Genomic DNA, 13206 nt, shown 5'->3' on the forward strand with positions numbered 1-13206 from the left:
TGCAGGGAGTGGGAGCCACTACTTTCAGCAGCCCTGATGTCCTGCTGGGGCACAGCTCTTGTTCATGCTCAGTGATGACAGCCGTGGGAGCCTGCAAAGGTCTGCCCTGGTGGGGCCAGAAAGCAGAGGAGACCTGCCACCACGGGCAGCAAGGTCTTGTCAGCAGATGGGAGGATTTCCCAGCTGCTGGTGACCTCTGACGCTCTGGCACACCGGGCTTGGAGGAAGGTGCAACAAATTACATCCACCTGCCTGGTTGTCATCAGCATGTGAGTCGGGAGTCACCAAGAGCACAAGCTCGTGCCTTTTCTCCAGCTGTTCCCATCCTCAGCCACCATCTCAGGGTGCTGGGTGACCAGGCAGTGGTGAGCTGTTCCCTCCTTCCCACCCAGCTCCACTGTGTGTGCCTGCTGGGGGTGCAAATGTGCCTCCCCCAAACCCACCTGCGTGCTGTGTGTGTCCCCATGCTCCAGCGAGTACAGGCTGCATAGCAGCTACCACGGACTTGTGTTGTGAATGAGGAAGTTTATAGCAAAAATAGGAAATCTGGCACTTCCTTAAGGAAAAAAAAAAAAAAAAAAGAGGTAATGATTGTTTTATTCCAAAAGTTATATTTGTGAGAGCAACTCTCAGCAAAGGCTGAGTAATACAGCCGAGTACTTACAATGGCGTAGCTAAAAATTCTTGTGTGGGGATTTTTTTGCCCTGATAATCAACATGCAGCTGCTGCTCCTTACCATGTGAGGTTCTGTGGGCACCACTGTATAGGTGGGGTGGTACTTCACACCACCCCTGCTCCATCTCTCACTCAAGAGACAGCTCCTGCAGTTCAAGGCTTAACCTCTAATTGTCCCCTGCGCAGTGGTCAGTCCTGAGTTTGCAAGCTCTGTTTCCTCCTGCCTCCCCCTCCCACAGCAACACCCTGTGGCCTCATTCACAAAAGGACACGTCATCTCTTTGCTCATCAGTGATTTTTTTGGAAACCCTGTTCTAAATTTTTGCTGCGGTTGTATTGGCAGGGCAGTGGAGTTGCAACACAACCAAAAGGCTGGAGAGGGGGTTTGTTGCAGCTCCAAAGGCTGGTGTCCAGGTGGGGTTAGCGCTGGTCACAGGCTCATAAAACAGCTTAGATCAGGAGAGCCTCTTGAGGGCAGCTGGTCCTACCCGTGCCCTTGGAGCGGGGCCTGATTCTGAACTTGATCCAGCTTCAAAACTAGATCTTCTTGCTCGAGGTCCTGATTTTTCAAAAGAAAAACAAACAACAGGCAGCTCTGTTGCAACCGGACCTGTTATACCAAGGTTTCCTACAGACTTTTATCTCCCAGCTGGTTGACTCTACTGCATGATCAAGGTGTGAGCTCTGCCTGATGCTTTGAAGCTCTTGTTACCCCAGGAGAAGAGCGACTGGGCATTGCCATCATGTCTTTGGGTCTTAAAAATACATGGTGTTAAAAATGCAACAGTCTTTAATAAGAGCCTGGGGAGTTGTCCCATTGTCTGGGGAGCTGTCCCAGCTGGGTCAGTGCTCACCCTCTGGCTGGCACACCAGCAATCCTCTGTAGGTGTGATTAGTCTGCAACAGGGATTGTTACTGGACTAATGCACACCCCTCCCTGGATGCATGTTGCTCAGGTGTGCTCTGTGTTTGAAGGCATGTTCCCAGCATCTGATGCCTGCCCAGGCTGTAACCAGGATGTCACCAGAGCTGCTTGTAACATCAAGATGGGATTTGTCTCTTTCTCCACAAGAAGCCACGAGTCCTGCCATTTTCCATAGTGCTGGAAAATTAGTTTTTTACTACAGTACTGGGTCAACTACCTGTTGGGCTGGGTTATTTTTTCTTCCAGAAACAGTCCTGTAATGCTGAAGGAGATCCATGGAGGACTTGGTTTGCCAGCAGCATCTCAGAGCACCTGTGCCAAGGGTGACCACTGTGGGACAGCCACCTGGGGGATCTGTTGGGGTGGTAGTGCTCGGGGGCTGGCAGGATCCCCACTTTCTCTTCATGTCTAAAAGTGGCGCTTGGCAGCAGTGTGGGGAGCACCCTCGGCACTGCTGAAGCCATGGGGTGAGGTGCATCAGCAGACGGGGTGTTTTGGGCACAGGCCTGGGCAATGTGGGGTCCTGGTGTGTGACTCCGCACGCTGCAAACGTTGCGGAGCTGCATCATGCTCCTTGGCAGGGTATCTGTTGCTTTCATGTTCCCGAGCTGGAATTTGGCTCTGGCACCTGAACCCATGTCTCCTCTGAGGACAACAGGGCTGCTGCCTCAATGGTGCTTTGCTTTGAACTCCAAAGCTCCCCGGAGGGTGACCCGTTTGCTTCACAGGGTCTGGGAGGGCTTTGTGAGCCCAAGAAAACCCACCACAGGTGACATGAAATCCCCTCTCTTGGCCTGTGCTTCAATCCTCCATCGCTCAGCCACACATCTTACAAAAAAAGCTGTTAGTGGTCATTTAACCCTCAGGCTTCCCAGCGTGCAGATGAAGCCAACTGGATGCTTTCCACACCTGGTTTCGCTCCTTGCTCACGTACAGTTTTGCTTTCCCAGGCTTTGCCCTCACCCCCACTTGCCCCCAGCCCTGCCCGCACCTTCTATCGCTTCTCTCTGGCCCCCTGGGCACCAGCGCGCTGGCCTGATGATCACAGGTACCTCCTGCGAAATCGCTGAGGTGACACTGGGGATTTTTGGCCACAGCATCACACCGGCATTAGATGCCACACCTCAGTGGCTGCTGATAAAAGGTGCTAGTTGCGGAAGGATTTATTATATTTACTGCTTCCTGCAGCCTCAGCCGGGGATTCCCAGTGGTGAACTCTGGGTCATTTTAAAGGCAGGACCAGGGAGCTAGAACAGCCGCACCAGCAGTGCACGTTGCCCTCCAAGGAGTTTAGGTGTTAATGCTGGGTTATGTCATTTTCAAAAACATGTCATTGCCCAGCCATGCATGTAGCATGAACCTAATAGTTATGGCCAAACAACTTGCAAGCTCTCCTTTGTGATGTTTTTCCTCTTAGGCTGCTCTTCTGGGCAGTTGCACAGATTTTATGGCTGAAACTTCATCCTGCTGCCAGCCCTGAACACCCCCAACCCCTCATAGTGCCGTAGTGCTGCTGCCCTATGGCACCCTCCTCAATAATATTTCTGTCCTTAGCCTCAAAATGAAGTAGATATCAGCTGCAGCATTTCTGCTTCTTTTTTTTAATTATTATTTTTCGGTTTACACATCCACTAATAACCAGGCAAATCTAATTTCTTCTTACCATTGCTCCTGTTCCAGTAAAGCAGACCTGCCACTGAAATGAGCCTGACTCAATGTGAATGCTGTTTAATGGGCATATGCTGTGTTTTTCCATAAAAATGTGATTTGCATGGGCTTGGGTCAGGTAAATAAGCTCCCCATTAATTTTCTGGCTTCTGTGCTGGATCCTTTCTCCGCAGAGGGTGCCACTGCACAAAGATCGAAATAATTCAGTGCCTATTTCTTAGGTTTTTCGTTGTTTTCATTCTAATTTTCAGGCTGCTGGGAACAGTGAACATTTGAGAATGAAGTGAACCACTAATTGGTAGCTTTCCCCAGTTAGACTTGGAAAGTTTATGCAAAAAGAATAAAATAGCAACCCAAAGTCAGACTATAAACAATTCAGTGAAAGGAACAGCTCCTGAGTGAAACCTGACCTCCCAGTTTGGAGCAAAAGCTGCTTTCCCTGCCCTGCTGAGTTACTCCTGGTATTGGGGCTCATGATATGGCTTTGCCACCATGTTTGAGGATACATTAAATTGGCATGCATTATTAAGCACTTTTGTTTTTCTCAAAACACATTCCCTGAGGCTGTGAAATGCTCCAGACTGGGAATCAGGCTCTTCTCTGTCACCCATGGAAATCTTCCACTGCCCGCCTGCAGCCTGTGGCAGCAGGTAGGGAGGGAATTCAGGAGAGAATCTGGTCTGTTAAGTCATTTACAGGCAAATAGGCAAAGGTAACAGAAAAATAAATTGCTTATTTTCACTTTAATACAGAGGATTTTTTTTCCTTCAGGGTTGTAAAAGTAGTTGAGAAAACTGGGAGTTGGGAAAAGTGAAGTATTTTGCAGTTTTTCTCCAAAGAAGGGACCAACCTCTAAGTTAGACTGGTTTCTGCTGATCCGCTGCCACTTTGGTTGCTTCATCACCAGGAATAAGCACCCCTGCTTTCAGCTGGGAACCACAAAGCAGGACAATCAAATGGAAAATGCACATGGATGAAGTGAGCAAAACAACAGGGAAAGGACCTGTGGTGCCCCGTGACAGGGCCAGAGGCAATGGGCACCAAATGGAACACAGGAGATTCCCTCTGAACATCAGGAAACACCTTTTCACCACGAGGATGACCAAGCGTTGGCACAGGTTGCCCAGGGAGGTTGTGGAGTATCTATCCCGGGAGGTTGTGGAGTCTCCATCCCTAGAGATACTCAAAAGCTGTCTGGACATGGTCCTGGACAACTGGCTGCAGGTGGCCCTGCTTGACCAGGGGGGTGGGCCAGATGCCCTCCGTAGGTGCCTTCCAACCTCAACCACACTTCCACTTCTCTCCTCAACCACCCTAGGATGTGCTAATTTTACCTAGGCTTGAGCAAAGTCAAAGTCTGGTTGGAAGACTAACTGCTGTGTTTTGTTCTGATGCCAGACTCATAACTAAAACCTCACAGGAGCTTACAGATAAAGAATGAAGAAAGAAAATACACAGATTTTAGTGAGTATTAACATTAACTGCCAGACAGATAACTTACAAAAATAGGTCTGCTGGAGATCAGCTGGCTTGTGTGCCCCAGGCTCTTCAGGAGGGAGTTTGACTGGGGCTCAGCATTTTGGAGACAGCCAGAACAGGGCACCGTGCTGGGGAAGGGGCAGCCCCTGGGAGCCCCTGCCCTCGGCCCTGCGCACCCTGTGGTGGAGCCCAGCTCACCCTCTGCAATCAAATGGTGGCCTCTGCTTTACTAGGATGGCTTGTCAGCAGGAGGAATTGTTTGGAGGTAGGTCAGTTCCCCTTTCTTTCTGACCTTATTAACAGGGACATAAACAAAGTTGAGATGTTTGATGCTTTCTTCGCCTCAGTGTTCAACGCTGATGATGGACTTGAGGGCCCCCATAACCCTGAGCTGGAAAACCGTGGCTGCGAGAACAATAAACTCCCAATCAATCCTGAACTTGTACGGATCTGCTACTCCAGCTAGATTGCTACAAGTCGATGTGGCCTGATGGGATCCGTCCAAGGGTGTTTAAAGAGCTGGCTAACATCGTAGCGAGATGCCTCCCTGTGATTTTTCAATGGTCTTGGGAATCTGGAGAGGTCCCAGAAGACTGGAACCTGGCACATGTTGTCCCAATCTACAAGAAGGGCAACAGGGATGACCTTGGCAGCTACAGGCCTGTCAGCCTCACTTCTATGCCTGGCAAAGTCATGGAGAAGAGTGTTCTGGGAGTTATTGAAAAACATCTGAACAACAACGCAGTCACTGGTCCCAGCCAGCATGGGTTTGCGAGGGGAAAGTCTTGCCTGACCAACTTAATTTCATTCTACAACAAGGTTACCCACCTAGTTGACCAAGGGAAGCCTGCTGATCTGATCTTTTTGGATTTCAGTAAAGCCTTTGATACTGTCTCTCACAGTATCCTCCTGGACAAGATGTCCGGCATACAGCTGAATGAACACACAATGCAGTGGGGGAGCAATTGGTTGATGGGCTGGGCTCAAAGGGTTCTAGTAAATGGGGTTATGTCAGGCTGGTCACCAGTCACTAGTGGGGTTCCACAGGGATCCATATGAGGGCCAGCACTCTTCAATGTCTTTGTAAGTGACTTAGACTCAGGACTTGAGGGATTGTTTTGTAAGTTTGCTGATGACACAAAACTCGGAGGAGCTTTTGACACTCTCAAGGGCAGAGGGGCCCTGCAAAGTGATCTGGACAAACTGGAGAACTGAGCAATCACCAACCACATGAAGTTCAACAAGGGCAAGTGCTGGATTTTGCACCTGAGACACGGCAACCCTGGCTGTACATACAGACTGAGGGACGAGATGCTGGAGAGCAGCTCTGTGGAGAGGGATCTGGGGCTTCTGTTTGACAGCAAGTTGAACATGAGCCAACAGTGTCCCTGGCAGCCAAGAGGGCCACCCGTGTCCTGGGTGCATCCAGCACAGCATTGCCAGCCGGGCCAGGGAGGTGACTGTCCCGCTCTGCTCTGCACTGATGCGGCCTCACCTGGAGCTCTGTGTGCAGTGCTGGGCAACACAGGGTAAAAAGGATATAAAGCTACTGCAGAGTGTCCAGGAGAGGGCTACAAAGTTGGTGAAGGGTTTGGAAAAGAAGTCATATGAGGAGCAGCTGAAGTCACTTGGTTTGTTCGGCCTGGAGAAGAGGAGACTGAGGGGAGACCTCATGGTGGCTACAGCTTCCTCACAAGGGGAGGAGGAGGGGCAGGTGCTGAGCTCTTCTCTCTGGTGACCAATGACAGAACTGAGGCAATGTCAGGAAGATGTGCCAGGGGAGGTTCAGGTTGGACATGAGGAAAAGGTTCTTCCCCAAGAGGGTGGTGGAGCACTGGAACAGGCTCCCCAGGGAGGTGTCACGGCCACAAGCCTGACAGTGTTCAAGAAGAGACTGGACAATGCCCTCAGACACATGGTGTGAACTGTGGGGTTGTCATATGCAGGGACAGGAGTTGGACTCGATGATCCTTGTGGGTCCCTTCCAACTTAGGACATTCTTTGATTCTGTGATTCCCTGACCAGGAAATGGGTGGCACCTGCCCCTATGAGCCAGGAAGAAGGAGCCGGCTCCTGCCCAGAGCTGTCCCACACAGCGCTGGTGAAAGGAAAACCTGCATTCCACCACCCTCAGGACAAAGGCATGAGGTTTCCTATTCATCAATATTGGGCAGTGGCACAGGCTATGATGACTTTCTACTGGAAGGGTTGGAGAGCTGAGTCCCAGTGGGCACACAGCCCGGCTCCTGGGCTGCACCGTGGGTTTCATGTGGTTTCCCAGCACCACGACGACCTCAGCTTTCCGTCCGTCTCTTAAGCCCCTCTTCCTTCCGCTAATAGGATGCTAATCACTGCTAAGATTTTTCCAGTTGAGCACAGGATTGTGCCTTAGTCATCCGAGCAAGCCCCCTTCCTCCCATTAAAGTTTTCCCATGCTTAATTTGACTTTGTATCAGTAGGAAATGACAAGTCATGTCACTTTATTTCCAAGCGTTTCATACTACTGCACTGTACCTAGACGCAGAGCATCTGAGCGGGAAAGCACAATGAACCCATGAAGTATTACCAATAGGAAGTGACGCTTTTCCTCCTTTTGTTCAGTAAATTCCCTGTGGACTGCAGTTAAAATGTCGGAGACATTTTATTTAAAGACAGGAAGGTTGTGTTTTCAACTTAGATCCATTTCTGATTTAATTTTCTGTCCGACTGAAACCAAATCTGACTAGTCTGAACAATTTCCAAGTGAAGATTCTGAACTTAAAAAAAAAAACTTGAGAATTTAACCTTCAATTAAATGCTGGCTCTAAACCATCCTTTAATATCGGAAAAACTGACACAGCGTTTAACTTGGGATGTAAGGAAGACTTCTTAGTACATATCAACTTACAGGGCCTTTTATGAGATCATTTTCAAGCATTTTCAAGCATTTTCAAGCTTATGCTTCACACATGTGCCAGCATGGATAGCAGCAGGATTACATCTCAGGCAGGTATCCTCTGATGCTTGAATGGTGATCTTTTCCTTAACAAGAAGGCCTTTATGTCCATGCTTCAGCAACGCATTTCTGCCTGGGGCTGGTCAACTCTGTTGGTTGTGCGCTTTAAAACAGCAGCTGTAGACACCGAGAGGTATTGTGAAATCTCTGCATGCTGAAGTGTGCCTGACTTCAGGTGCAGTTAACCTCCAGGGGACTGCTACTAAGGAAACTAATTCTCAAACCCTGAAAATTGTCACTGAAATACTAGGCACTTCTTTGCAGTTCAGTTTCCGGACCTCACAGCCCAGAGGGACCCTTCTTTCATGTCCGTCTTCTAAGTAATTGCATCAGCTGGACTCAAGGAAGCAGAGTTTAACCCCCTTGGAATCAAGATCACTGTTACCAGAGGAAGGGGATCTATTGGGGAACAGTTTGGTTAATAAAACACCAGAAAAATCTTAAAGAACGTTTTTTTAACTTCACTTTGTCCTGCTCACTCTATTAATAATATTCATATTTCTCATCAACAGAGCATATTCGCATATAATTTATGAGCTGCAACACACTAACTGGTGACAAGTGCCATGTCCTAATACAGATGTTTCTCCATGTTATGCTGCTTAAATATTTTTGTCCTGTTTTAATATTCCTTAACCTGCATATGGCAATTGGTCCCAAATTACAATGAAAAGTAATCCATAACATAGCTTTAAACTACGAAAGCTTGTAAACCTGTTTTTCAAAAAATTATTTATAGACAGTCAAGGGTTTGAAACTCTCCTTTTATTGCATATATTTCTTCTTACTTTACAAATAATTATATGCACTCATATAAACGCTCCTTCACAGAAGGTACATTTCTTTTTTTTTAAAAAAGAGCTAAGGCATCATCCAAAATAAGCCATTTATTGTTCATTAATATAAAATGTATTCATATTTCTAGGAGGTGTCATATCCAAACCACTGTTCATCCAAATTTCTTGCATTATTTGCTCCCTGCGCTCTATCCTTTCAGCCAGTTCTGCTGCCGCTGCTGAATTATAACCTGAGTAAGACAGTCTGTAAAGTCCCGCTATCTCATCCTGGGCATCCGAATCAGAGGAATCTTCCTCCTCCTCCTCATTTTCACTGTTCTCGTACACTCTGTCACTTTCTGGCACTAACTGATCCTTCTTCCTGTGCAATTTCTGGAAGTCCCTCGAGCACGGCACGCGGATCACCAAAGCACACAGCGTGAACATTAATCCCACACAAACGCTGGACACAAAGAGGAGAGCGGCTCTTTCAAGGTGATCTGAAATCAGAAAGCCAGTGCTTAAACACTTTACAAACTCTGCCAAAGCCCAGCTACACTGAGAGTCAGCTCCCATTTCCAAAGCACCCCGCGTTATGCAGCCATAACAATGTGAGGGTGCTTGAGGGAGTCAGGGGAGGAGGCTTTTTCTGTCATGCACTGAAACCACCCTGCACTTGCAGTTTGAACACTGCCATCCCTGCCTCTTCCAATTACTGTGCAAAAATCCCAGCCTCTTAATAACATTATAAAATAACAACATTGTCCTGTCTTTTTATTAGCAGCTTCCTAGCATTCTCAACCAGCTACCAGAAGCATATCCTTTTTTTTTTTTTCCAGCCATCCTGCCAAAATGGGCCTTACCCTTGCTAAGAGGGGGCATGGGAAATGCAACTCTGGGCTCTGCAAAGCTACGGCAGCATCTCTAGGCCCGGGCTGGGTAGGCAGTGTTTTAACTCCTTGAGACAGTCAGAGATCACTTCTCATAGCAACAAGTAAGACAGATGTGGAAATGGCCTTTCTGGATGGGTTGTGAAATCTGGCCTTGGCTACTGGGGGTGTTGCTGGGAGGTCTCAAGGGTGGTGGGGTCTGTGGGTTTGAGGACAGCCTGTCTCGCTGTGCTGCCAGGTTGCGGCCGCCTGTTGTTGCTGGTGTGGGAAGCCCTGGCAAAGGCTGTGGGATGATGCTCAACAGCTGCGTGGTTCTTGCCATTTTCTAGAAAAGCAGCAGTCTTCACTCCCGAATCACAGGATGTTTGGGGTTGGAAGGGACCTCTGGAGATCATCTAGCCCAACCCACCTGCTAAAGCAGGTTCACCCAGAGCAGATCGCATAGGAATGTGTCCAGCTGGGTCTTGAATGTCTCCAGAGAAGGAGACTCTGTAACCTCTATGGGCAGCCCGTTCATTTCTCAACATCAGCCTTTGCTCACTTCTAAAATTTGTGACTTCTCCTATGGTGTTAGAGATCTGCGGATCACAAATTTATCTGCCTGAACAAAATCTGCCTTAGTGTTGCTTAGTCACAAAACCTGCCACGTCCCATACCAGAGATGGCTGGGTTTGGTGGTTTTTGTTGTCGTCGTTGTTTGGTTGTGGGTTTTTTTTGTTTGTTTGTTGTTGTTGTTGTTGTTGTGCATGTGTGTGGTTTGTTTTTTGTTTTTGGTTTTTTTTTAAATGCCCCTCAATGATCCTCACATGCATGCAAACCAACATTTCCTAAAATGGATGTCTCCAGCACTGCTCCCAGATCAGGACCAGGTTTCCAAAAAAACTGAGCAACCGACAGTCCCCATTAAAAATATTCATTAAAAAGAACTCTTGGCTGCAGTGTCTAAAAGAGTTTGGATCCTTCAAGATGGAAAATATTCTATAAATATCAATTATGCTGTGATTGTCCCATCTGCAAGACCATGATTATATTGTAATAATACCATTACTATAAACATGGGATTACCAGTCATGACCTTCTGAAGTGATCCTCCCTTTTCCCCAAATGCCACCATCTAATGAACCAAACAATCTCAGCCTCATTTTCCTACCTCTAATGTATGCAAACGTAGCCAAGGAGCTGCTAACAAAAATTCCATCTTTCTTTGGAAGTCTTGATTCCTTTGGATCAAGGTCGACACCTGTGACACAAGGTGGTAAAGCACATTAAATCACATCACAGATGACAAAGCTACTGAACTGATATTCTCCTAATAACTTTTAAAACTAGCAAGCACACCTAAAACACAGGCAGGGTAGTGCTGTGCAGTAGGAACCTTGCGGAACATTAGACTGAACAATGGTTGATAAATAAAATAAATATTGAAATATATCGAAAATATTGAATATCTAGAAAATGGTAAATTTATTTTAAATAATCTATTAACAAATGAAAGCCCTTGCCTATTCCCATTAAGATTTCTGAAATAATTTTACTTCATTGAGCTTCACAGCTCTCAAATGGACTTCCCAGCAGGACACTCCTGTTATTGATGACAGCAAATATGCAGCAGGCACATCATTAATTTTGTTTGTCTTTAGAAGAGTAGGTGTTGGCATAACTCTTAATAGAGTCCTAACCCTGAAACAATTGTAGTTTCATTGTTACTCTTCCCATGGTTCAATCAAAGTTAGCAGACAGCATGCTGGTTATGGGTAGGTCTGGAGGGGTCACTTGTTTTGAAGTGGTGCTGTGACAGCAGCTGTTTCATTAGGGTTTCCATTACCTTGCCCCATGTCCCTCAGACCAAGCTCTGCAGTGGGAACAAGTCCTATTCCAATCAAAGACAAAGGAAAGCAGCAAACCATGTTTTTTTGATAGTACGTACCATCATTCTGTTTGACAGAAGACTTACTATCAGTGACCAGGGGGTTGACAGCTGTGAGGATAAATTTAGGAACTGAAAAGATGAAAGACAAATTGTTTACTGTCAGTTTTAGGAACCAGATTCCCAGTTAATTACCAACCCCACTGTCAACCCTGGGTTTATTAACTGCATTTCTGATGGTGGTACTGAGGGGATTGGAGCAGGTGGCTCCACTGCTCAGAAATCAGAGTGGGCAGCTGTGCCTGGAGCCAGCGAGGGCAAACACCAGCCCTGCCGGTGTGCGAGCCTGGCCCGGTGCTGCAGCCAGCCTGAGCTTCCTCGGTGGCCGAGAGATGCTGCCTTGTGCCCGAAATCTAGGAGTGTTTGCAGAGGTGGTGCGTGGTGCAGCCCCAGGCAGCACGGTGCTGCTTATCCCACCCTACCAGCCCTGGCTGGGGCTGCTGCTGGCTCACCTTGACTTTTACTAACCCAGTTGTCCTCTAACCCTGATGGCTGGCAAATGCCCCAGAAGAGGGGCTGTGCTAAGTGACATGTCCTCCTCCCTCCACCACCCCGTACAGATCTGGAGCACCAGGAGGCACAGCACTAGGATGCTGCGACACAGGATCACAGAGTCACAGAATGGTTGGGGTTGGAAGGGACCTCTGGAGATCATCTAGTGCAACCCACCTGCTAAAGCAGGTTCACCCAGAGCAGATTGCACAGGATGGTGGCAAAGAGCACGGTGCTCGCAGGGTTAGCGCTGGTGGGAAGGGAAAGGAGGTGGAAAAGGGAATGAAGTAACTGGGAAGAAGACTGGAAGGAAGGTGAGGTGAGCAGGGAAGGGAGAAAAGGGCAAGTGTGGCTGGCAAGAGTGAGCGTGAGGGATGGGATGCACGGGGAGACGGCTAGTAATATTCACCTAAAGATCAGCAAAACACCAAAGGAACAGACACTGAATGCTGTCATCTCTTGCCAGAGGCCAGTAAGGGCAGCTCTGGATTCACACACCAGGCCCTGGGCCACCTGGAGCTCCAGAACATCAGTGCAGCTGCACACAATGCAGGGATCTGCCCCTTGGTTTTGGCCCCCCCCTTTTTTTTTTTATCCCATGAGGGATGTGCCAACCGGTGCATAGGAGACAATATTGGCCAACAACTGGGCTGAACTGTGTCTAGAGACTGTTTTTCAATGAAGATAGTTCACTGGAATTCTCAGAGAAATGTTTATTCTTAGAGAAATGTCTGCACGTCCTCTGAGACAAATGGTCACTGGGGGGCAAGGTGCTCAGGACGGGATGAGATGCACTGCGTGGGAGTGGGTTGTGTTCTTCTCACTGCATTAATTTTTTTTTCCTGATAAGTTTTCACACTCTTCTTCAAATAATTAAAAGAGCTAAAAGCAGGTGCATCATGCAAACATCGAGAGTTCACATATTCTGTGTTAGATGAATGGGCCTTTCAGATACCCAGATCTTGGCACCTGTTCCCTGTACTACGTGAAGGCAGACTGATTGATTTTCAGACTGATGTGAAGGGGGAGGAAAAGGAAGAAATGTCAAGTATGAAGCTCACCTCTATCCCACATAGAAACTTTTACCAAGAAGTAGCATTAGGGAAAGTTAAATGGAACAGAGGAGACTGAGGTTTGGGGCTTAGCATGGTTTGCCTTTGAAAAACAACTAAAAATAGCACTCTTTCTGAACAGAACTTTTCTTTGTGTGTGGGCTCAAAGTCCTTTCCCGATGAAGGAATTTTTCTAGGACTCTTAGCTCCTGTTTGCAAAAGAAGGCCAACAGAGATAGGGGAGAATAAGCTCATTTTTATTTTGGCTTGTACCTCATCGGAATTCTGAACCGTTTTCCAGCAGCAGAGCGCTTTTGTTGGTGCAT

General features: G+C 47.6%; 1 protein-coding gene across 1 annotated transcript in view; it reads right to left on the reverse strand.

Moving 5' to 3' along the window:
• Window positions 1–8630: 8630 nt before the first annotated feature.
• Window positions 8631–13206, reverse strand: part of EVA1C (eva-1 homolog C) — a gene marked incomplete at both ends in the record, with an annotated part of 40363 nt that continues 35787 nt past the window's right edge. The window contains 3 exons of the mRNA XM_080349249.1: window positions 8631–9019; window positions 10560–10649; window positions 11337–11408. Of these exons, the coding sequence (XP_080205375.1) occupies window positions 8631–9019; window positions 10560–10649; window positions 11337–11408 (551 nt within the window). The remainder of the gene's footprint in view (window positions 9020–10559; window positions 10650–11336; window positions 11409–13206) is intronic.

The sequence above is a fragment of the Nesoenas mayeri genome, assembly GCF_963082525.1.
Source record: "Nesoenas mayeri genome assembly, chromosome: 1".
In the NCBI taxonomy this organism is placed as follows: Eukaryota; Metazoa; Chordata; class Aves; order Columbiformes; family Columbidae; genus Nesoenas; species Nesoenas mayeri.